Here is a 25923-nt window from a genome sequence, read left to right as displayed (position 1 = left end):
GACTTTATTCTCTTTTGAACCACTAGATTGAAGAAATAATTCAGCTCTGCGGGTTTTTTTCACAACCGCTTTTGACATTGCCAGTGAAAATTCGAATATTTAATGTTTTTTTAAACGTTGTCGATTTTTGTAGCAAATGAGAATATATAAAATGAATGCCTATATTTTGAGACAATGGTCTTGTTAATGAAAAATAAATAAAGCAATAGTTTTTCAAAAATGGAGGAATGAGTAAAAGTATTTGGGGTAAAAGGCGATCCTGCTTCAGGGGCGAAAGCTACAATAATTAGGCTAACATGTTATCATTTGTTGACATGATTCAGATGGTAAATATCATATATCAAATTGGATGTCCACCTTAGAGATAATCACCATATTTATAATGATTTTAAAATATATAATATTTAAAAATATTTTTTAAATCATATAATAAAATATATTTTTTACTGCTCTAAAGCCTCATTAAATTATTATTGGATCTCACTATGCTTTCAGAATATTTACTTTTTATTGAACAAAAATTTATAAATCAAAATAAACCAAAAATAGTGCAAACTTTGCTAAAGTGATTGTTTTGAAAAAGTATTAACTTAGAAATTATTAAAACATATATTAGCTAGTATGTAGCATATCAATACTTTTGCCTTTTAACCCGTGATTGGAGTAAAAGGCCCACCTTGCCAACTCATACATTTAAAAGATTCTTAAAGATACAAACTTTTTATATTTAATTTCACACTTTTATGATTTAATTTCACACAAAATCTGTTGCTCTATCAATGTTTAATAATAAAAAATAACAAAAAATCTGATATCATACATTATGGGAGTAGTAGAAAGCTCATTTTTCTTTAGAGTGTGCCTTTAGCCCGTTGTACTGTGCACTGTACAAAACTTGCTTTTTTGTTATTTCTACGAAAATAAAAAAATAAGCAAATGTAATATATTTAGATTAATTTCCAAATATTTTAGAATGGTGGCACCATGAAAGGTCCATTAAAAAAGGTCCAGAGAAATTACACAAATATTAAAATATGGGTCGACATACCTAACCAAGAATCTGTATATTAAAAAAATTAAATAGTAATAAAAGACAAAAGTCTAGGCCTTTGTGAAATGTTTTATTCACAGCCATGGCAATTGAATAAAAAAAAAAATGAATGGTTTATTATGATATGAAATATTAATATTTAGGTTTAGGAATTCAAATAAATACATACTTCTTTCTCTCTTTTGTGACCATTTTAGGTTCATATAATTTTGCAAGCAATGATGGTTTCTGTAGGAGAGGAGACTGTCCCTCTGCAGCAGAAAATCATTTTTTGAATGAACTTTTTATTCCTTTTTTCCAACTTTTATTGTTTACTTATTGTCTGTTGATTCCACTTTCATCAACAAATATTAGGATGTACATTTCTAAATTTAATTTGTGAAGTCTTGGCACATAATTATCATACAAACAGGCAGAAACAATTCATTTTCATAATTACAGTGTATATTCATATTAAAACACTTCTCATGTTACTGGCTATGTGGTATTTCATATTTGTAAATCCCTCTGGATTGAAGTATCTGCTAAATAAATATATGTTGGCTACATGTAAGCAACCTGAACATCCATATCAATTTACAAATTCAATTACAAAACCATATATACAGTTATGCTTAGCATTTACAATTGAAGTACAAACAACAGCCATATAAAATGTCACCAGTCAGATATAATACCAATCTGTGGTTCATGTAAAGTGCTTTTATACTGAGGTTTATTCACAATATTATTGCAAGGTCTGTAAAAGACCTCTAACCCTCAAGGCCAAACAGCTTCAAGTATTTCTTTAGTCGATCTGTCACAAATTCATCATTGCGAGGCAGCTTCTTCATGAACTCATGAATGGCTTTCACTGATTCTTTAAAACCCCATGTCTCAACAACCAAACTCGCCAATTCACACCTGTCGTTCGCTTCTTCAAGTCTCGTCCGACTAATGGAATCTCTATTCCCAGTGTTGTTCATTAAATGCTTTAGCTTCTTGAACTCATTACATTTAAGATCCTCCATGATTTCACCAAGATCAGATATCCAGTTTTTTTCTTAGAAAAACAAATAGACAAATAATGATCAGGTGTTAAAATGTTTTGAAATGAGAAATTCAAAGAGAATTTTGTTTAGAAACATTTCAATAGGTTTAACTTTTTATAAATATTACAGTACCTTGATTGTTAGGATGTTCTTCAGATCTTATGTGTGTGTGATTTTCTAGTTACACGAGAAAAACAAAACATTTAGATGCTTTTTACAGTGTACGAAGTACAAACAAAAAAATGCCTTACCTCTGTTTTTCTTGAGAATTATCAAACGCCTCCATGCATTTTTGAAGGTAATCTTATCATTTTCCTTTATTTTACGCTGAATTTTAATTCGCAGTTCAGTCACATCTTTATCTAAGAAGACCTCAAATGTGGGATGGTGATTACCATCATGCAAGGGTTCAAATGATTTTTCCTAAAGGGTAAAAAAAATAAAATAATGCAATGCAATCATACAAAAAAAATAAAAAAATAAAATAAAAATAATAATAAACCTGTACAGCATTTTCTAATATTAGTAAAAATCAATAAAGCATTTTTCATTTCCTGTGCCAATGGACGAGTGCCCCATTAGCTTCACAGTGTGATAAAACAACTAAAAAACATCAAAATAAATGTTTTTGTGGCGAAAGAACCTGCTGGTTAAAATATAGATTATAGGTGTGGATAAGCAAATGTCTGGGACAAACAATCTCAGAATCTAATTACCTTTGGTTGGACTTTTTTAGCTTCTTTTGAGATCAGGGTATACTTCGCATTTGTCATTAGTTTGCAGTCGGAGCTAGTTTGGATGAACATATACTCTTGTTGCTGATTTTTTATCTGTTGACAAAAGAATAAGAAACAAGAATATGTGATGTTTATTCAAAATAATATACAAAAGCAAAAGTAGAACAAATTAAAGGTTGTCAGACCTCTGAAAGTAGGACATTGCTTGGCAATAGGAAAACCCATAGCCTTTGCAGTGTTGGTAACATATCAGGTTCCTGGAACAGCAGCACCTGCCCACTGATCTTTCTGTTATTTTGACCATTCTCATCCACAACACCATAGCTAGATAACCTATACACATTTACAGCTATATGCGTTTTTGAAATTTTAACTGGAGAGAGGAATTCCCGAGTGCCTTCGTCGTGTATGTGGACAACAGAGAGATTTCCAATTGCCTCAACTGTAAATAAAAAGATAAGTGGTACGAAAAATAGACAGAAACACAAATAAGTTTAAATCAAAGTTGTTCAAAAAAAAAAATACAATAAAGACTAGAACAAGATTGTGTTAATATTTATAAAGACTAATATGGACTAATATATTACTAAAATGGAGTCAGCGCCCATAAAGAGTTTCACAACAGTTCCATTTCAGTGAGGAAGCAGCATCAAAATCTGCTTATGTAAACAGTAGAGACAGTCACTGAACTGAAGGGGCAAACATCATTGTTAATGAACGATGATGAAACTGAACTGATATGAGCTGCTTTCCTAGCAATTATTTCAATACTCTGCACAATACTTTGAATGTTCATATGTAGGCTACAAGGCACATAGACATGCTAAATAAATTCCAATAACTGAAGCTATAATAAATCTAATTTACCAATTAGTTGTTCCAGTCACAATTGTTGTTAAACACAACTAGACTACATCACTATGCAAAACTACACTTTTTTTTATTTTATTTTTTTTAATTAGAAAGGTTTTGTATTGACTGGCAGTGGCACTAGCTTTATCATTTACCATGTGTCTCACAGTGTGGAAGGTGAAGTTCATAGATTTCTCCCGTGGTGGTTTTGATATCAAACAGAGGTCCAGCAGGCTTATAGTGAGTGTTGATAAGGAGACGCATATCCCAGTGAACCACGCTGTACTCTACACATCCACTTCCTTTCATTCCAAACAACAGCCTAGTTGTGCTGCACATGAAAAAGCCTTCAGATGTGCACTGAAACCTACACCACAATAAAAGGAGTACATTTGAGAAACTATTGCACACAGAAAGATTATATTACACCAGGGGTGCCTACACTTTTTTGCTTGATGATCTACTTTTAAAATGATCAACACAATGAGATCTACCAACTACCAACTAAAAAACACAGTTTAATAAAAATAAAAATAAAAAACACTTCAAATGCTTGTTGCTACTAGTAGTACTGCATGTAATCTTGTAATTAAGGAGAAAAATAATAATAAATGTTCATTGTTGATATTCAATTTTAACACTAAACTCAGAATACCTACAACATTTTGCCTTATTCTGATGACTTGCACTGACTGGAATCAGACAGTTTTATATAATCCGGGCAGAAGCTGCTGATAGCTAAACAGGCCTCCACATTGTCATCAGTCATGGTGGACCGGTGTTTTGATCGTTTTCAAACAGTTTATTTTCAAATGGTTGGAATTTATGAATGAATGAATGGCATTTGTGTACGCTACCGATTCCCTACTGTTAGCTTCGCGCTCTGTTCTCCGAAGCTCTTGAGCTGGAAAGCAGAAGCAGGCTAGTTGTCATGACAACCAAATAAACAAAAATCGCGCCTGGTAAAAACTCATTTGTCAAGTGCAAGTTATACAGAAACTAAAAGAAGGAAGGACAATGCTATATTTATTTTTATTCAAATTTAACAATAAGCATATTTTAAAATTATGTGCGATCTACCAGCATTGTCTTTGCGATCGACTGGTAGATCGCGATCGACCTATTGGGCACCACTGTATTACACTGTATTAGATTATATTCTAATACTTTTAAGAAATACTGTATTTACTCACCTATAGGAAATCCTGCCATTATTTACTTCTAGTTCAGGCTCAAACTCCTTTATAGGATCTTCCCTCTATGACGTAAGATAATTAGAAATGTTTTTACATGACTTTTTACTACTGCATAACATACTGTATATTTAAAGGTATAGAGGAGGATTTTTTACTTCCGGGTGGATCACCTATACTATTGGTCCTCCTAATTGTCAATCATTCTGGTGAATCAATCAAACTTTTCAAAGAGTGGAGAGGGCGGGTCTTATCTAAAATTCAGAAAGATCCTACGCTATACCTTTAAAGAACACACCTTTTTAACATTACTGATACAAGGTAATTGGCCTGTGTATGACTGTGTACGTTTTCTTTTGGCAGTCATCCACAATCTCTTCACCCTGCAACTTCACTTCAGGTGACAGATCCCAGAATAGCTTGCTGACAACTATCGATAATGGGCCATTTTAAATAAAAATCCAATTAAATAAAAAGTCACCCTTCCTACACATTATTATGTTTGCAAATGGCCTGCGAGTCTTTTTACATGATCTGTTGGCGTTTACTGACACTCCTCTTGTATTCCTTCATCTGCACCCAGGTTTTTGCTAGATTATAACTGGTCTATTGAATCTTACTCTGTGCTGGTCAACCTGCATATGATATACTTCTAATGCTTTTTACAATATCTGATTTCTCACACACACATAACACAAAAGTAACACATTCCCTGTTCCGTACCTTGACAAAAGCTTTGATTGTTTTTTCCATTTCACTTTTTGATCCCAAATCTTTTTTGCTGTGATGCTGTGGTTGGGTGCATCTTCTTGTTCCAGCCTGTTGGGTTTCAAAGCGTGCTTCTTCCACCAGGAGGCCAATCTCTGTTATTTGGTTGTCACAAAGGCTGTTGAAATTGATTGAATAAAGGTTATCAAGAGTTTAATTCCAAATGACAAACCAGAACAAAACAGAAACAAACAGTTGAGACGGCCAGAACTTTTCCGTAACAAAATACTGTGGCAATGTTACAAGCATTATAGAAGGCACTTTGGTGACATTGTGGATTTATAATTTATACTTATAAACAACTGCTTACATAAAAATATCATATTCAATAGTTGTAGAGTACTCCAAGATCTTAAATTTAAGTGTTAAAGTAGTGAGATATCCAAAATGTGTATCCAATTAAAATTAACAGTTTTTTTTACCGTCACATTTTTACTTTCTTTTTCCATTACAATTGCAGTGTACAATGATAGCTGCTTAGAATATTTAACTTTAACAGCATAGTTACCATATGGTCTTTGTGAAACTGTTTCCATTTAAGGCTTTGCGAAGTCTCTGTACACTTTTGTCAGTTATGTCATTACCAGTAAGACTGAGAAAAAAAGACATCAGTTATCATGTGGTTTAAATAAAATAAAATAAAATGATACATTCAGCAGCTTTTTAAAAACAGCCCAAGCCTATAATTCCTGATTAGCCCATGAATACTCACTCTAAAAACATCATTTTGTGAAGGTGAGGGAGCAAGAGATCCAAGCATGCATCTGTGATTTGGCAATGACTGAGATTAAGATGTGTAAGATCCTCTGTGTAATCCAAGACTAACAGCAGAGACTCACACGTACGGTAGTTAAGAGGAGTGTCACTGAGGTCCAGCTCTTTTCCAAGTGCTTTGGAAAGTGATGATGCCCATTTCAAAGACATAGCCATGGGGGCATTGAAAATCAATGTCAGAAACTGCAAAAGAAGGCTTTTGCCCAAGCTGTTGACAGAGAAGTTTTTGCAACTGAATCATTTAATCATCTGTAGAAATATAATAATAAAAACAATTACCTAATTTATGTAAAAATTATGTGAGGACTCACTGAAGATGCACTTTGTGCAAAATAGGGAACAGAATCTCAAGTGCAGAATCATCTGCTTGGCAGTCAAATAAAATTAATTCTGTGTCACATGTTGATGTATTAATGGCAGAAGAAATGGCTGTAACATCCGTAAGACTCAGAGTTAGGTCATCCCCATTCTCTTGACCAAAACGGCCACTACTTAGGGAAGAACTGCAGGAGAAGTCAAGTTTGTGGTTCAGGGCGCTCAAGAGGGCAGACGCTGAATATCCTAGTTTTTCAAGGTCCTTAGAGACATGAAGAAAACTCAACAGCAGCCTTCTATCAACCCTAGTCCAATGAAAGTACAACGGTAGTGTTAGTAAGGCCACAAGTGCAAGAGTGATGCAAAAGATTTGAGTGTACAGTAAAGGCCAATTCACACTACACCAACAGATGCAGACCAACACAGACAGTCAGCAGATTACAGCGTGTCACTTCTCAGACATTCTAATGCTGATTCAGCATGAAATTGGCCAAAACAAGCTCCAACAGGGGAAACACAAAACCCTACTAAGTGTCTGTTGCAATTTGTCAGTGTGGTGTGAATTGGCTTAAAGTTGTATAAAAATCATTACCACATTACCTCAGATCAGAAACTCTGTGCATAAGTTTTACAATGCTGTCCGTCTCATTGTGTGGAACGACAGAGTTTAACAGGTTGAGCTTAACACCATCACTATAGTGCAGGGCGAAGCAGAGGGCTTTGCAATCAGTTGAATCCAACTCTCTCATGCAAAGGTTAATCAGGTTAGCTGAAGATTTCACTAATTTCACAATTAGATGTCCTGCACGTTTTTGATATATCTCTTTCAGTGCAGCCCTGACAAATCGTGGGCTTATCCTGCATGATTAAGAAAGAATTATTTTAATATAATTCTATTTATATAATTAAATGTACACAAGGAAAGGTCTTGCCTTTTAAAGCAGACGGTGTCCAGTACAGCAAGAAGGCTTGGAACTTTCAGAACATTAAATCTACCTTCTGGAAGGTCTAGTGTCACTTGCTTTTCGGTGACCTGAGCAAGATAAGATAAAACATCCCAGGACAAATTACAAGGTAAATCGCCATCAATTTTCTCCAGGAACAAGTGGTTCAGATTTTCATCCTGAGCATCATACACAACTTCTGCTAATTGTTCCAGAGTGTCATCATTAAATCTGTTGTCACAAAATTGTTGTTAATATACATTTCATAATTATTAAGTAAATAAAGACTTTAAAAACATGTTGTTATGAAATACCACAATACTATTGCAGTACAAAAAAACATGCCAGTTTTTTTAAGTTTTAAAGTTTACCACTTACTTAATGGACAAGGGACCCTGATGACACAGCAGACCAAGCAACTGAGGATCAATTTTAAACTCTGAAAGGTTCAATTTGTGAACTGTCCAGACTCTAAGAAGAGAAGTCAGGCTGCTTAACAGCTGGCAAAGTGCTCTCTCTGGCAGATGAGAGTTTGACAAAACCAAAGACAGCTCTTCCACCATTACAGAATTTATTTCTTTATGTGACCTGACCATTCTTGCCAGCTTTGAAGTTGCAATTTCATTTACTCTGAAAATAAATAAATAAATAAATGAACAAATAAACAACAACAACATTAATAATAGTAAAATAGAAGAATAACTTGGTTATAAAAATGAAAATTCTAATCCAAACAAAAATTTGCAATTGTGCAATATATTTACATCACAAAAAATATTACCTCAAGGTTTGAATCTTTTTCATACTTGAAAAGAGGTAGGCACAACCTTGACAAGAGATCTTTTGAGGGAGAAGACTGAGAGAGACATACTCTTCATCCAGCAGTTCGAAAACATTGCTAACAGCTTTGCAGAGGCGACTTGGCAGCATGTCTATCAAAGAAATGCTAAAACCAAGAGATCTCAAAAGGTCAGCGATCTGTTTTGGATTCCATTCAATGTCTGCTGAGAGGACCTCACACACTGTCTGGAAAAACTGCTCATCACAGCTACAGAGAGAGTGCAAGTTGTGCTTAATATAATATGTAATGTAAGTTCCTACACAAATCAAACAAGGCAATTCAAGAAAGCATTTGCTTAATGATTATATCTCAATTTAAAACTTTAAAGCAGGGTTGTCAAATCCTGCTCCTGGAGGGCCACTGTCCTGCAGAGTTCAGCTCCAACCCCAATTAAACACACCTGAACCAGCTAATCAAGATCTTACTAGGCATAGAACATATACATAATAAATACATAGACGCCCTAAGTATTTAGAAAACAGGTCTCGGGAATTACCTTTCACAAGCAAGACTGAACATTTGTTTCTGGTTGTATTTGGTCATTATATAATTAGTAATAACATTAGTTTGCCACTGGAGTCAGTCAGACTAAAATAGCAAGCGATGTCGCTAGTTAACTTAGCTGTGAAAGTTAAGACATGAGTTGACATGATTTATATATAGTTTTAGCTTATATTATATTTTATATTATAAAGTAGATTCCCTAAAATCTAAATATTCATCTATATTTCCTTAAAACTTTTAAATGACAAGTACTCGTTTCGGGTATGTACTAGTCACTATTTCATTTACAATTTTTATTATTGTCTATATTATTCTGCAATTGATATTACATTGTATTTGCTATTATTATTATTATTATTTATATTATACCACTTGTGATTATCAATCTATTATAGTTATGCTGTTAAATTATTGTACTATTCACTAGTCACTATTTAACTTATACTTTTTTATTGTCTATATTCTGTAATTGATATTTCATATTCTATTGCTATTATTATACATAAACTATATGCTATTATCAATATATTATTATTAAATTATTGTACTTATGATATTATATAATTATACTATTCATTACTATTTTATTTGCTGTATACTGTTTGTTTATTTTATTGACTATACACTAAACTATTTACTATTACTTCTCACTTTATCTTATATTTACTATTTGCATTGCACTGTAGTTGTACCATATTATATGTATTACCATAAAGGATTCATCAGTTATCTTTGTTATTGTATATATGGGGTATCTATCTGTAAATATATATAATTTTAGTGCTATAAAAATACAGAAAGCAGCCTGCCGGTGTGATTTGTATTTGCCAATTTGTTTCATTTTCTCAATGGCGGTCAATTCTAAGCACAAGAAAAACTAAAATCGGGTTAAAGACAGAAAATGCTTTTTCCACAATAAGAAAACTTTATTTTATTTAATGTGAAAATTAAATTATATCTCAGTATGGGGGTCTTCACAATTCTTATCCAAGAATAAAAAGCCAAATACATGACAAGTCTGAGCTTTGACAATTCCTTTATTTAAAAAATATTTTATAAGTCAAACTATCGAGATTTTAGTCCTTCCCTCAGCAATATGGCGGACGCGTTGACGTATCGCAGCAACGTTCCAAAGCGGCCAATAGGGCGTCTATGTATTTATTATGTCTATGTACTAGAAGCTTCCAGGCAGGTCTGTTGAGGCAAGTTGGAGCTAAACTCTGGCAAGACAGTGGCCCTCCAAGACAGAGTTTAGATATCCATGTTTTCCAGTTCACCCAAAAATAAAATTGCTGTCATCATTTACTTACCCTCATGTTGTTCCAACCCTGTATGACTCTCTCTCTTCTTTGAAACACAATTGAAGATATTTTGAGAAATGTCTGTGTTTTTTGTCCATACAAATGAAGTCAAGGGTAACCAAAAAAGTTTGGTTACCAACATTCTTCAAAATATATTCTTTTATATTCCACAGATGAAAGTCATACATGTTTGGAACAACATGAGGTGATGAAATAATTTTCATCTTTGCACTATCCCTTTAACACTGACAAAGGAACATCAGTCGTGCATTTTAATTATTTTTTTTTTTAAATCTACTCACCAAAGTTTTGAGATATAGGGTAAACAATTGAGGAAAATCTTCAGTTTTTCTCTTTCACGTGACCAGTTCTTGAGCTCCACAGGTTTTGTAATGGTCTGAAGCTTTAGTAGTTCAATTAGAGCAAATGTCTTCTCTAGTTTTAGTAGGTCCACTGTCCATACAGCAGGGGCAACCATAAGAATGGGCTTCAGTGCTGGTAGTGCTGTCTTCCATGATGAACTTTCCTTCAGCTGGGTGAAGAGATCCAAAAGGAAAATGCTCTGCATGTCTTTGCTGTCTTCAGCGAAGGGAAAGGTTGAGTAACTGCATGCTGTACAAAGGCTCCTTAGTTTCTCCTCTCCGCATTCAGATGCGAGAATGAAAAGATCAGTAACAATCTTCACAATTTTGTGGATGTCTTTAGGCTGTTTGAGAGCAGCACTGAACCTGCAATTAAAAAGTTGCTTGTTTTATACTTAAGAACTGTACCCAGTTATTTTAAACCAACACCATTTTCAAAAAGTTAGTGAATTTTACTCACCTCATTTCTGTAACGTAGGGTGTACACTGAAGAAAAAGTTTGAGTTCACTCAGAGCGTATGTGACATTATCTAGTTCAGAGGGCTTCTTTAAATTTAGAGCTTCCATGGTTTGGATGAGAAGTGACATTGATGAGTTTGAAGGCTGTACAACCCATGTGGGTGGCAATGCATAAAAAACAGGTTGCAAAACTGGGAGAACATCCATGTTCTTACCATTTTCATGCAGTTTTAGCAAAAATTGACACTGCACCTCAAAGTTTTCTCTTTGATCTTTGCTGAAAACAGACAGCAGATTCCTTACACATCGTTGGCCGGTCTTCATCTCATGAATAGCTCCTTGAAGATAGAGGTCTGTTTCTATTGCTACTTTGAATTGCTGGGGGGAAATCCTACAAAAAAATACAAAATATATACAAAATAGGTGAGAAAAAAAATCTATTGATTTGAATTATTGTGGAATACATTATGTGTGGAAGTAAGTGTTAACTGGTTGTACCTGATGGTTGCAATATTGGTTAAGCTCTCAAAAATAGCCGTCTGCAAAGAACTGGTTATGAGGTTTTCCTTTACATGCAGAAAAAGATGAACGCTCTCTGATCTCTTCTTTTTAAGGAATTCGCCTATCATTTGAAACACTTTCTGGTCTTGTGTTTCATGTGCATAGAGGTGCATTTCAAAGCTGAATAAGCTAAGCAGGCTATCAAAATCTGAAAACTGTCCTCCTTCAAAAGCCAATCTCCACATCTGAGACTGCAACCTGCTTGTTGACCTGGGAATAAAAATGTGTATAAAAAGCAAAAATATATAAATAACAGATCTTATAATATTTGTAATTGCTATAAAACTGCGAAAAGGAAAGGCAGTTTGTAAATTAACTTCTTGTACCTGAGAAATTTCAGATTTTTCAATGAGCCTAGAAGTAGTTTCACCCCAGGGTCAGAAATGTGACAATCTGTGAGGTCCAGATCAATCTTCTGATCCGTAGCTTGACTGACCACATAGGATAGTACACAGCACTGGTGAGGATCAAGTGTTTGGTCCTCTAAATTAAGCTCATACTGAACCTTTGCCAGGAAGAGTCGGCATGCCTCAGGAGACTGATACTCATAAAGGCATCGACACACAAACAGGATGTTGTCAGCTTCCACAAACTGCTCACAATCACCATCTTCATTCTGTTCTTTAGTGTAAAGGAAAGTATCAATAATCTGTTGAAAGTACTTGGCACGTGTGGCTTGTATCTGTTCTACTGGCACCAAACACTTTATAAGCCCAACTAGATTATCTGAGAGAAGACCAGACAAAAATGGCATAATGTATTTGAGGTATTTTCCATCTTCATCACTGTGGCATCGATCAAGCACATTAGAGATATTGTCAGGATTTAAAATTAGAAAGAGAGCTGCCCAAAACTCTTGCATTGTATTATGCAGGAATGTGTACACATTGCAAGAGGTAGTGGATGGGTTCCAGAATTGCTTTGTCAAGAAAGCATTTTGCACAGGCTTGTCTTCATGATCCAAATCTGTCAGGTTCACTGTCCTTGCTAGCATTGCTTGATAGGAAGCTAGAGCTAATTTCATGATGTCCCTCTTGCTGTCTGTAATGTACTTATCTAAGTGCTCCACATTTTGGTTCCCATGTTGCTTCATGCAAAAACGAAAAATTTGGACATACATCTCAGTAACTGTAAAAGGCTTATTCCTGGCTTCGTGAGGGATTACTGAAATGCAGGCAGTTACTATGAAGGCATACAGTGGTACAGAGCACAAACTGAACAACTCTGGGTTTTTCAAAGCATTAATGTCATCCGTTGTTCCCAACATCCATTGGAAGTATTCACAGATGGATCCATGATTAAAACCCTGAACCTCTACTCGATAAGATGGCCAGTCTGACAGGTAACCTGTATCCTCAGCTTCTGGTCTGCAAGTGGTCAAGACCTTTGCATCTTTCAAAAGTGATTTCTCCATGAGCTGCTTAATCACATTGTTTCCAGTCACATCCATGATACCATCAAAAATAAGCACAACATTCTCTGAATTGCTCTCAATATTTTCAAGAACTTGATCTGATGCTTTTTCTGGGAATATGTAATGGTGAAAAATAAGATCCTTCAACATATGATATGGAGACTGGGAGAAAACTCTCATCCGTGGCTCATCAAAGTAAAACATGTAACTCACTGGAATGCTTTTCTCTTCATTCCAGAGTCTAAGAATCTCCAGTGCAACTGTTGTCTTGCCCACTCCAGGTTTTCCCACAAGCAGGATGCTTTTCTCATCATTCATTAGTAAGTCTTTGGGAGACAACATTTTCTTGTTTGTTGGAATGTAGGTCTTCAGTTTCTTTGAGCGAGATTTCTTGTATACCTTGATCTTTTTAATTTTTGAAACTGTACTAGAATCTGTGTCCATAACAAGTGGTATGTATGTGAAGGGTTTGCTTTTATGCTCATTTTTAAAAAAAATCATGCTTTGGTTCCATTTATCTTCCAGTATTTGTCTTGCTTTCCATCTCAAAAGGCCTTGGAATGCGGCACAAGGATCTGGAAAACACATTTCTTTAGAGATATGATCTACAACAGTACAATGAAAACTAGTCCACAATTCTCTGAGTAGTAAATGAATGCTCCAGACTTAAAATGGTCCATCAAAATAGTCTCAATGTTCTAAATTTGTTACCAGATTTCTTGAATTTTGAGATTCTGATCTAAAAAGGTCAATAAACTTTAATAAAACAAGGCAGGTTGTCTCATGATGAACCCAATCATGCTACCATTTTGCCTTCCCCCACTTTCACTACACCTCAGATTAAATGTAAGGTACAAATAAAAATACACTTATCTAAACACCTTGACATAATAATGATCATCATCATCTTAAAAATAAGAATACAGCAAACATGTGCTTGGTACCCACCTTCTCGGTTTGCAGTCTGAGATTGTGGTTCATCCTGGAAGGAGAAGCAGCTAATCCAGTGATGTAAATCTGGATACCCCACATTTCTCAGAAATACTTGAAATCTTTTTTTGTCAAGAATTTTTAAAAATGTATTGCATGCTGCTTCTCCTTTAGAAAAAACTATGTCGAGCAAAATCCTTATCCTATCCTGACTATTTTCTGCAGATTCAATTGAATTTAGCTCATTATTTATGAAGAATTTGCACTCTTTTAAGGCTTCAATTAGAGGATCACAGTTCAAATGACCTCCAGTTAGCAGAGTTTGGCCATTTCTGAGGAATTCCTGTGCAGATTGCTGGGTGCTCGCCATCCTGAAGATTTTCTTCTGTTCCTGTTGTAACCAAATTCTGAGAAAAAAGATAAAAGAAAAAGACCAATGTTTGAAATCATTAGTCTTAGTTTTTTGTTTGTTTGTTTGTTTTAGTTTAAAACTTACTTTATAGCCTATAGGTTATATATGACACACATTTAATTTCACTGTGTCAAAGAGCAGTCACACTGGACTTTAAGCATGTGCAATTTCTTACGACATTGCAATGGCGTTCACGATATATGACGTTCATATTGCTAGATGGTTCACATGCAGTGGGGTCTTTTTAAAAAACAAATTCAGAACGTAAATTTGTTCTCCAAATTCACTCTGGTAGTGTCTGATCTCTTCAGCTTCATACAGTAGCAATAACTTTGGGCTGATGTGAACTGCAATAGATATACAGCAAGGTCGAAAAATCTGATAAGGCTATTTTAGAGGGTAACTAAACCCCTGGTCAGAGCCTGACTCCACCCACTGGCAATATTTGAAAAATGCTGGAAAAGTGGGCAGAGCCCAGAGCCCAGGGGAGAGGGGTCGTACTATGGCAAGCCCTTTTAACATTTAAAAGCTAAGTTTGACTATCCGGAATTAACATTGTAGATATCCACAATGTCTTTCTGACTAGTCGTAATTACATTTTGGATAGTTGGAATTGTCATTCAAGATATCTGTACCGTAATTGTGACTAGTCGAAACGACAGATAGAGATATCTGTAATTCAGTTTTGACTATAGGCAAAACTGAATTACAGATATCTGCAATGACGTCATTGAAAATGACATTCAACTCGTCACACATCTTAAATGACAATTGCAGATATCTGTAATTCAGTTTTGACTAGGCAGAATGAAAGTTAAAGATAGACATTGCTCTATTTTAGATATCCATAAATAAGTAATTTCCCCTCCCCGCCATAATCAAAGAAGAAGTGGGTTCATTTCCTTATTTCTATGAATGGAAGAAGAAAGAAGCAGTCATGGTGTTGGCTGTAATAAAAAAAACACACCAGAAAATGTTTTTTAAATACAAATAAAAAAAAATTATATAGAATATTTCATATACAAAAAAAATAGAAAATGTTGCAATGCTATGTTTATGATCATGCTTAAAATTACGTAGGTTATTGTTGACGTAAGATTTATACATGAAAGAGATTCACACTAATTCACTTTAATAAAGATGCTGACATGCATGCTATTCTTGTCATGAAAGTACAATAACATTAACTTCCTTAGATGGGAAAAAAAGTTCTTAGTTCAGATTAGTTCTTTTTTTTTCTTTTTTTCTCAGTTTGAAACAGTATCTAACAGCATTAAAAAGATGATTAAAAACTCCTTCGCCCTCTGGTTGCTCCGACATGGTGCTAATCAGTGCTAATTACAAGTTAACAGTTAACAGGTGCTATGTGATTTGATGATTTGAACAACATGCTCTGCTCCAGCCTAAAGTGTGATGCCGGCCTAATTTGCATACAGATATCTGCAACATCATTTGGCCAAGTCAAAACTCTAATTCAAGGTATCTGTAATTGCATTTTGACAAGGCAGAATGAAAGTTACAGATATCTCAAATTTCAGATATCTCTAATCAAAATTAATTTCAAGATATCTATAACTTGATAATAGATATCTACAATTAAATTATAACTATCCCTAACTCCAGTTTGAGATATCTACAACGCCATTTTGACTAGTCATAACTCCAGTAACAGATATCTACAATGTCATTTCGCCTAGTGAAAATTTAATTTAAGATATCTGAAAAGGAACATGTAGATATCTTGAATTGAGGTGAATTAAAGATATCTTGAACTGGAGTTATGACTAGTCAGAATCAAATTGAAGATATCTCAAACTAGAATTACAGATACCTACAATTCAGTTGCAGATATCCGTAATTCACATAGTGGATATCTGCAACTGAATTGTAGATATCTGTAATGATAAACCCCATACAAATGAATGGCAATAGTGACGTCTTTTGTCCTAGGAAGAATGTCTTTGTGGATATCTGAAATGACAATTAAGGATAGGAAGAATGTAGTTGTGGATATATGAAATGTTCTTTTTGACTAGGCAAAACTGAATTACAGATATCTGCAACACATATCCAGTCTAGCTGTTAAATGTTAAAATGGCTTGCCATATTGTTGATATCTACAATGTTAATTCCGGATAGTCAAAATATGCTTTTAAATGTTAAAATGGCTTGCCATATGCGGATGCGTCTCAGATGCACGACTATGGCAAGCCATTTTAACATTTCCGGAATTAACATTGTAGATATCAACAATGTCTTTCTGACTAGTCGTAATTACATTTTGGATAGTTGGAATTGTCATTCAAGATATCTGTAACGTAATTGTGACTAGTCGAAACGACAGATAGAGATATCTGTAATTCAGTTTTGACTAGGCAAAACTGAATTACAGATATCTGCAATGACGTCATTGAAAATGACATTCAACTCGTCACACATCTTAAATGACAATTGCAGATATCTGTAATTCAGTTTTGACTAGGCAGAATGAAAGTTAAAGATATCTCAAACGTCATTATGACTAGTGCAAATTATTGTGCATGACGTTGCTCTATTTTACATATCCATTTCCCCTCCCCGCCATAATCAAAGAAAAAGTGGGTTAATTTCCTTATTTCTATGAATGGAAGAAGAAAGAAGCAGTCATGGCGTTGGCTGTAATCGAAAAAAACACCAGAAAATGTTTTTTTATATACAAAAACAAAAGTTTTTTTTACAATGCTATGTTTATGTTCATGCTTAAAAGGTTGTTGTTGCCGTAAGATTTATGCGTGAAAAAGATTCACACTAATTCACTTTAATAAAGATGCTTACATGCATGCTATTCTTGAAAGTACAATAACATTAACTTCCTTAGATGAGAAACAAAGTTCTTAGTTCAGATTAGTTCTTATTTTTAATTTTATTTTTTCAGTTTGAAACAGCATGAAAAAAGACGATTAAAAACTCTGGTTGCTCCGGCATGGTGCTAATCAGTGCTAATTAAAGTTAACAGTTAACAGGTGCTATGTGATTTGATGATTTGAACAACACGCTCTGCTCCCGCCTAAAGTGTGATGCATGCATACAGATATCTGCAACGTCATTTGGCCTAGTCAAAACTCTAATTCAAGATATCTGTAATTACATTTTGACTAGGCAGAATAAAAGTTACAGATATCTCAAATTTCAGATATCTCTAATCAAACTTAATTTCAAGATATCTTTAACTTGATAATAGATATCTACAATTAAATTATGACTATCCCTAACTCAAGTTTGAGATATCTACAACGCCATTTTGACTAGACATAACTCCAGTTACTGATATCTACAACGTAATTTCGCCTAGTCAAAACTTAATTTAAGATATCTGAAAAGGAACATGTAGATATCTTGAATTGAGGTGAATTAAAGATATCTTGAACTGGAGTTATGACTAGTCAGAATCTAATTGAAGATACCTCAAACTAGAATTACAGATATCTACAATTCAGTTGCAGATATCCGTAATTCAGATAGTGGATATCTGCAACTGAATTGTAGATATCTGTAATGATAAACCCCATTCAAATGAATGGCAAAAGTGATGTCATTTGTCCTAGGAAGAATGTCTTTGTGGATATCTGAAATGACAATTATGGATAGGAAGAATGTAGTTGCGGATATCTGAAATGTTCTTTTTGACTAGGCAAAACTAAATTACAGATATCTGCAACACATATCCAGTCTAGCTGTTAAATGTTAAAATGGCTTGCCATATCCGCATCTCTCTGTATCATAGACTGTAAAAAGCTCTGTATGCAAGGTTAGCTGGTTCCGTCTGACGTCACCGGCCATCATAACTTCCAATAGGAAAATTCAACTGCAGTAGCCACTGTTCAACCTGAAGAAGGCAGCACTCAGACGTTTTTACCGGTTTTTACACCATATATTGTAGAATTAAAACACTTTAAACCCAAATGTCAAAAAAATTACTTGAATCAATGAACAGCATTAATAAAGCCCCAGTCTTACTGATCAGTAACTAAAAAAAAGTTGTTTTAAAGGTCCCTTTAAAGGTCACGAAATATGTTACCTCCCTCTATTTCACCCAGAATGACTATGATGTTCTCCAAATTCACTCTGGTGATGTCTGATCTCCTCAGTTTCATACAGTAGAAATCATTTTGGGCTGACATGAAAAGATTTTGTTACTGTCCGCACTGTAGCTGATGAAATTAACTGTCCTTTTAACCTTTCCACCATTAACATTCAATGTGCTGAAGAGCCTGATCCCAAGAAAAAAAATTCTACTTCCTCTTTATTTTCAAATTGACAAACAAGAGAACTTTTTTCTTTAAGTTAGACTGTCTGTAGGTAACGTTACCTACCATGATTCGGAATCTGACTTACAGATAAACAGCGCGTTTTTATTTCGGTGCTGTTGCTAATGTTGTGGTTATTTCAGGAAACAGTTTCGTAAATTCAGCGTAAAAGCATAAACTAAAACTGTTATTTATCATTTAACTCAACTGTGCTCATGCATTTTTGACACTTCCATGATACCCGAATAAGCGATGTTTTACTTCCCGTTTCAGGTGTGGCAAAATTTTTTATTTGGAAACCTCACATTTCGACTAATTTTTAGCTCAAATAGGCTATTTACAAAAACAATAAATGTAACAATAATTGCACATAGAAACATAGGCTATTCGAATGTTGGACGAGTAAAAGTTCAAAATACATTTCTAAAAGATCGCAATGATGAAAGTTATATGTAGGCTACCGACCTTATTCAGCCCATCGTTTCGGACTCGCACAAACCAGATCCATAAAGCCACGACAATGAGGTTTGTAGAGACACCCATGGACAAGATCCGCTCTCCAAGTCACCATCAAGATCTTCAAGAGCTTCAAGAGCTTATACCTATCAAAATTACCAACTACTCCAGCAATCCTACAAGATCGCATGCATACCAGTTTCATCATGGACATATAGAGGTTTCGGGGCTGCGTCACACGTCCTGATTTTGCGAGTTAAGTGTTAAAAGGTCATGAAACACCATTCTTTCAGCTCAAGTCTAGCTCACAATCTTTTTGAAAAATGCAACTTAAATGGGCGTGGATGGCTGTGAGGAGGGGGGGGGGGGGGGGGGTTAGGCGTGGGTGGACTATCATCGGCCAGTGGCCCATGCTCGACTGTCACTAAAAATCAGTGGTAAAACGTGAGGAAATGCTAGATTTTTTTATAGCTGACAAAGTTAAAGTCTAATGAAATACACTGACACCTTATTTTTGTCCTTTCAAAAGTAACTGAATGCACTGCTACCAGTGGCGGAACTAGAGTTTTATACATGGGGTGGCCAGGGGGTGGCCACTGCTACTTGCGGGGGTACACAGTATACACACACACACACACACACACACACACACACACACAGTGGAAAAGCTTATGGAAGGAATTGGGTCACTCTGTTTGTGTCTATAAGTGTTGAACATCCAAAATATTTGCAGAAAACAAAGCTGAAGCACCAAGGAGATAAGATACCGTAGCATGTGTCTGTTATGAACTGCTGCATTTATTTACAAAAAAACCTCACATTTAGAATTTTTTTTTTTTTAATTAGATATAGCAGGCATCAAGCAGACATGTAGGCTACTTGAAAAATGTAAACAATTTTATTGCCCATCAATATAAAATCTTATCCTAGGAAGATTTAATACAACATAATTATTTCATTATAATAATTTATAATTATTCTTTCTAATTATAATTATTTAATTTATAAAAAAAAAAGTGTGTGTTGATTTTCTGGTGAACTATCCTTTTAATCTGGCAAAATCTTCTCAACTTAAATTCCTGAATTTGGTATGTGATTGACTGCCTGTGTCTGGTAGATGCTCTGAGCTGTTGCTGGTCCTGAAGTCTGACCACACTGACTCTGACTAGCCAGTGGTGATGCAAGGGCTGTGGTGTGTTTGCATCTGATCTGCCTGTTAGTCCAGTCATTTTAAGCCAAAATGGGGGTCAACCTTGAACAAATTGCAACAGAAGCAAACTCAACTGATTTTGTATCCTCAATATGTCCTAAGTAAGGAAAAACAAGTCCCGAAGAATCCCATTAGGGGAAAGTTTAGAAAAAGACCCAAATATAGCCTATTCATTCTTTCTCTCACATGAATAGGGTAAAAATTAACCTTTAGATATCACCATGAAAATTACTGAGTTGATTACTTACATCAAGACAAACAAAAGATGTATTACAAGTTTTTTTTTTTAATTGTTTGTTAACATGGACAAATGGTGCATAATCTAATTATGTATGTTCTAATTTGCATAAATACCACAACAGATCTAAATATTGGGTATAGCCAGGTGAAAATGTCTTGTTGAATCTTGTTGACATATAACTGTAAAATACTTGATGTTAATGTCTGAATGGAACCCATTTAGGCTACCAATGAGCATTAATACATAGAGGCAGGAAGTACTTTTTAAAAGATTGGGTTTTGGGTTGGGTCTGTGGGACTGTTTCTGGGGGACGAGTCTGAGGGAAGAACAGGAGACAATGGTAAGGAGAATGCAGAAGACAAAAGGTAGGTAAAATAAAAAGTGAATCCCCAGAAACAGTTTTCAAAACTTTCCCCTAATGGGATTCTTCTGGACTTTTTTTCCCTTACTCAGGACATATTGAGGATACAAAATTATTTGAGTTTGCTTCTGATGCAATTTGTTAAACCTTTTTTCATAAAATGACTGGACTATGTTTGTGCTTATTAAAAAGAACTCTTATAGCCTATCTCTCTTTCTTTTCATGTTTAATTGACCCTGTTAAAAAATATGCCAAATTTAAAATATGATTTAAATCATATTCATATTCCAATCATCATCCAATTACCAACATTTTTATCTTAACTATTCTCCCAGTATAAAAAAAATGGTGTTTTTGGTAATTTTCACAATTTCATGGCACCCCAGAATATTTTGTTGTATGAATATCTGAACATACCAAAGAACTACGGAGGAGGATTAGGGCCAGGCAATAATAAAAAAATAAAACCATCTCGAGATTAAAGTAATTATAATGCGAGATTAAACTCGTTAAATTTCGAGAAAAAAAGTCGAAATAAAATCTTGAGAATAAACTCATTAAATATCGAGAATAAAGTCGTTGTGTTGCGAGAAAAAACTCGTTAAATTTCGAGAAAAAAAGTCGAAATACAATCTCGAGAATAAACTCATTAAACATCGAGAATAAAGTCGTTGTGTTGCGAGAAAAAAACTCGTTAAATTTCGAGAAAAAAAGTCGAAATACAATCTTGAGAATAAACTCATTGAATTTCGAGAATAAAGTCGTTGTGTTTCGAGAAAAAAAGTCGAAATGAAATGTAGAGAATAACGCATTCGATCAGTGTTCATTGCATAGCCTACTGATATCAACCTCATCAAGGTTTCGTGGTTTCCCAGGATACCATAAGACACATTATTAATCGTTGTTGTTTGTGTACGCCTCCATCCACAGAATGTAACGACTGTAACCATCTATACAGCCATTAATGGCAATGCTGTACGGTTTTAGTTTATCATAGCTTTCCATATGCCAGAGTGTATTTGGGCCAGCGCAAGTGGCGTCTTCTCAAGCGTCTCCTTCGTCGAAATTCCACACCTTGAGGATCAACAAGTTTAATAATGCGTCTTATGGTATCCTGGGAAACCACGAAACCTCCATGAATTTCATGTTGGACAAAAGCGAGTACATCGCGCAAATTGGACTGATTTTTTCTTCTAAAAACACCTAGCCGACCTAGACCTAATGTTCTATTCTTTGTTACTGAAAGAAAGTCAAAAATATAGATTGTCTAAGTGATCTAACTCTGTCATGTCCTCTATCAGGTTATGCAATGAACACTGATCAAATGCGTTATTCTCTAACGTTACATTTCATTTCGACTTTTTTTCTCGAAACACAACGACTTTATTCTCGACATTTAACGAGTTTATTCTCACAATTCTTCGACTTTTTTCTCGAAATTTAACGAGTTTTTTCTCGAAACACAACGACTTTATTCTCGAAATGTAATGAGTTTATTCTCAAGATTGTATTTCGACTTTTTTCTGGACATTTAACGAGTTTTTTCTCGAAACACAACGACTTTATTCTCAATATTTAATGAGTTTATTCTCAAGATTGTATTTCGACTTTTTTTCTCGAAATTTAACGAGTTTTTTCTCGAAACACAACGACTTTATTCTCAATATTTAATGAGTTTATTCTCAAGATTGTGTTTCGACTTTTTTTCTCGAAATTTAACGAGTTTAATCTCGCATTATAATGACTTTAATCTCGAGATGGTTTTATTTTTTTTATTATTGCCTGGCCTTTAATCCTCTTCCGTAAAGAACAGACCCTGTGCTTTAAAAAAAAAAAAATCTGTTTTATTCTAGCTTCGTGCGTCTTTTTTATCAACACTTGAATGTTGGCAAGTTTCATAAAAGCAACATGAGCAAAAAGCTGAGAAAATCGCATTTTTATCAGACTACATCTAGATCAGATTTAATGATGATCAAAACACAGTAGATCGAGTCCATCAGCACCCTACACCCATAAAGCTTCACAGTCCTAGTGATCGCATTATGATATCGCTTGTTTCTGCTCTTCTTTGCCTGCGTTTTGATCTCCTATCCTCACATTAGCTAGAACATTTGTATACTGTAACGTACACACGGCAAGGTAGCCTACTGTATGCGTGTATTAGGCCGAATATATTCGGAGCAAACCCCCCCTGATGCTAAACCTTAAAAACTTACTTCAAATATGATGTTTTCTTATTCGGTGAAGTTCGGTATCTTGCAACTATCTCTCGTCCTCTGCTCGTCCGTTTGAAAACGCGCGCGCGCCGCGCTGCCGGCGAACGTAATTTTTTTTTTTTTAAATCAGCGTCAGCAACTGCCAGTAGCAAATAAAATTTTGGGGTGGCACCCGGGGTGGCCAATCGCATGTCAGGGGTGTCCAGTGCCACCCCGGACCCCCCTCTGGCTCCGCCACTGACTGCTACATATATTAGCCTACAGTAATAATAATTGTATTTAAAACAAATGTACATGCATATGCATAATTATGTCATTATAAAATATATATTTGTTTATATACACACTATAAATGCATATATTTCAGGCATGAAAACAGGTCAGGGGTAAAAAAGGTGAGAAGGATGCGGCATATAGCCTATAAACATATTATACTATGGCATAGTAATACCAGTGTTTCTCACAGGATTTTTTTGGATCACTGTGGCGAGTGGTCCTCTGTCCTTAGGGGGGTTCGGGGGCATGCTTAGGGGGGTTATGGGCCGTTAAGACAAAAAAACAAAACAAAAAAGTATGAGATGTATCGGCCCAAAATGCACGTCGGCCCACCGGCTCCCGGTAATCCCAGTGGCATTAGCCTACATGCCTGGACGTCACACAAAACAAAATCCTACCTGTAGCCTTTCACCATCCACTTATTTAGCTGCTGTCGCATCAGTTGACATGCCATCTCCTTTCCCCTTTCTTTTTTCCCCTCCTTTCCATCTTCTTTCCCTCTCATTCAAATAATTGAATGTATAATATTTTAAAACCCGAAGCAGCATAAACGAAAATTTTACCGGCACAAACGAGCACAAACGAAGCACAAACGAACGAGACTATTTTGGGTGAATTTGGAGCATGTGGGGGGCTGAGTGACCTCAGAATGACCACCTAATATTATTTTAATATCTAAAAAACCGAAGCAGCACAAAGTGGCGTAGCCACGAGGGGGCCTGGGTGGGCCTAGGCCCCCTCATTTATATGTCCGGCCCCCTCAGATTTCTGATGGCTTAAAATAAATTAATAAAAATAAGAAATTATTGAACTAACTAATAGGTTGACCAATCAAAATACTGCGCGGTAAAATGCGGCTGTTTTCAAACTTGATTTGACTTGTGCATAACCTACGCTGTCATCTTCGCGTGAGAGTTCATGCGGTGAATGGCAGCTTTGTGCAAAGTACAATATTACGCACGAAAAGATGAGCGAGAAGGAGAAAAGCCATCTACATCTGAGTTTGCTTCAGCTTACTACAAGACGACAGCGAGTGAAGCGGCTAGGAGACAGAAACGTATATTTCATCACAGGAATAGCGGTGAGACTTCGACTCAGATCGGCACAATAATGCGCAATGACTTGTTTGCAATTGATGAACCGCCTTCACAACCAGTGATGACCACATTTCCTGTATAGCCTATATCTGTTGTATATGAAGAGTTTGGTTTTAAAACGCGATAAATTCATTATGATTAATTTTGAGTAATAATGTGTTTTCTTTACCAAGAGAGTGGAAAGATTAAAACCACTATTTTTTGTTTCAAACTTTCACATAGCATATTTAGGTTATAATAACATAACAATTTCAAATCCATATTTTGATTTTCAAATATTTATTATAAAAAAGGATTAGTTTCCCCCCAAAATGCAATAAATTCATGACACTTTTTCCCCAAAATGCAATTAATCCATTGAATCAATATAAAAGTTATTTTTCATATTTTAACTGTTGAAATACACAACAAAGTAAGTTGATCCACATATGACAGCCTCTGAACTTGGTCAATACTAATTATATAACTTACAGGCACTGGACTAAAAATAGCCGACATTAAAATCACCATCGCTAAGAAATACCTCCTGAACTTTTTTTTACGGCGATCAGCTGTAAAATGGCTTGGTCCTGCTCGGTTTTCGTTGACTTTGAGTAAAACAATTGAAAGTTTTTCAAAAGATCCCCTGGGGTTAAAGTGTCAGCGTGACAGAAGTTTGACGCTGTCGTGTGAGAACAAGCAACAGTCGAGATTTTTCCTCCTCCCTCAGTCATCTTCTTAATCTCCTCAAATAGCCTAAATGATTTCAATGGCTCACGTTTCTTCCCCACCACAGGGTCACCAATGCCGTCAAAATGATTATTATTAATATTTTTTTTTTTTTTTTTGTGGATCACAAAGTAGAAGGAAAACTAGGATGCCGGGTTTATTCAAAGCGCCGCCGTTGCGGTTTACAAAGCGTGGAATGGTGCGCTGACTGCGCGGATATCGTATTTTACGTAAAATTAAAAATGGACTTTTCAACACCGACCAGATAGCCTACAATACAGATTTTTGGGGGAACTAAAAAAAATATATATAGCCTACATATTTAACGTTTATCGCGTTTTGGAACCAAACTCTTATTTGCGGAGTAAGATGACATCATTGACACTTTTTATAATCGCCCTTGTAGGCCTACTTCATGTAAAAGATAATAATCGCCGAGCTATGTCGTAGGCTGCTATAGCCTAGGCTATATATATATTATATATATATATATATATATATATATATATATATATATATATATATATATATATATATATATATATATATATATATATATATAGCCTACTGTAGGCTATATTAGTTGCCCCCTCATTTTAAGTTGGGCCCCCCCAAAAATAAAA

General features: G+C 35.1%; 1 protein-coding gene across 2 annotated transcripts; it reads right to left on the bottom strand.

Moving 5' to 3' along the window:
- Window positions 1-1107: 1107 nt before the first annotated feature.
- LOC308687312 (uncharacterized protein) lies at window positions 1108-19498 on the bottom strand. 2 transcript variants are annotated; one of them, XM_081359743.1, is made up of 21 exons: window positions 19201-19498; window positions 14056-14444; window positions 12020-13682; window positions 11631-11903; window positions 11134-11523; window positions 10614-11039; window positions 8447-8713; window positions 8044-8295; window positions 7654-7896; window positions 7322-7579; window positions 6718-7026; window positions 6345-6614; window positions 6141-6224; window positions 5588-5750; window positions 4865-4929; window positions 3827-4038; window positions 3005-3261; window positions 2799-2912; window positions 2334-2505; window positions 2215-2259; window positions 1108-2093 (listed from the first exon to the last, which is right to left on the bottom strand). In XM_081359743.1, exons 2-21 carry the CDS (start codon window positions 14405-14407, stop codon window positions 1804-1806), a joined length of 6105 nt encoding a protein of 2034 aa, XP_081215869.1. In that variant the 5' UTR covers window positions 14408-14444; window positions 19201-19498; the 3' UTR covers window positions 1108-1803. The 2 variants fall into 2 exon arrangements, 1 of the variants encoding a protein (XP_081215869.1); XR_014029726.1 differs by lacking the exons at window positions 1108-2093; window positions 3005-3261.
- Between the last annotated feature and the right edge of the window lie 6425 nt (window positions 19499-25923).

This window comes from Scardinius erythrophthalmus, assembly GCF_964197995.2.
Source record: "Scardinius erythrophthalmus genome assembly, chromosome: 2".
Taxonomy (NCBI): domain Eukaryota; kingdom Metazoa; phylum Chordata; class Actinopteri; order Cypriniformes; family Leuciscidae; genus Scardinius; species Scardinius erythrophthalmus.
This window is presented reverse-complemented; position numbering and strand designations above follow the sequence as displayed.

Excerpts from the sequence above, each read along its gene's own strand:
- LOC308687312 (XM_081359743.1), bottom strand. The coding sequence starts at position 14,407 with ATGGCGAGCACCCAGCAATCTGCACAGGAATTCCTCAGAAATGGCCAA. Across the intron at positions 11,040-11,133 it reads CCCTACGTTACAGAAATGAG|GTTCAGTGCTGCTCTCAAAC; the intron begins GTGAGTAAAATT and ends TTTTAATTGCAG. Across the intron at positions 4,039-4,864 it reads AATGGCAGGATTTCCTATAG|GTTTCAGTGCACATCTGAAG; the intron begins GTGAGTAAATAC and ends ATTGTGGTGTAG.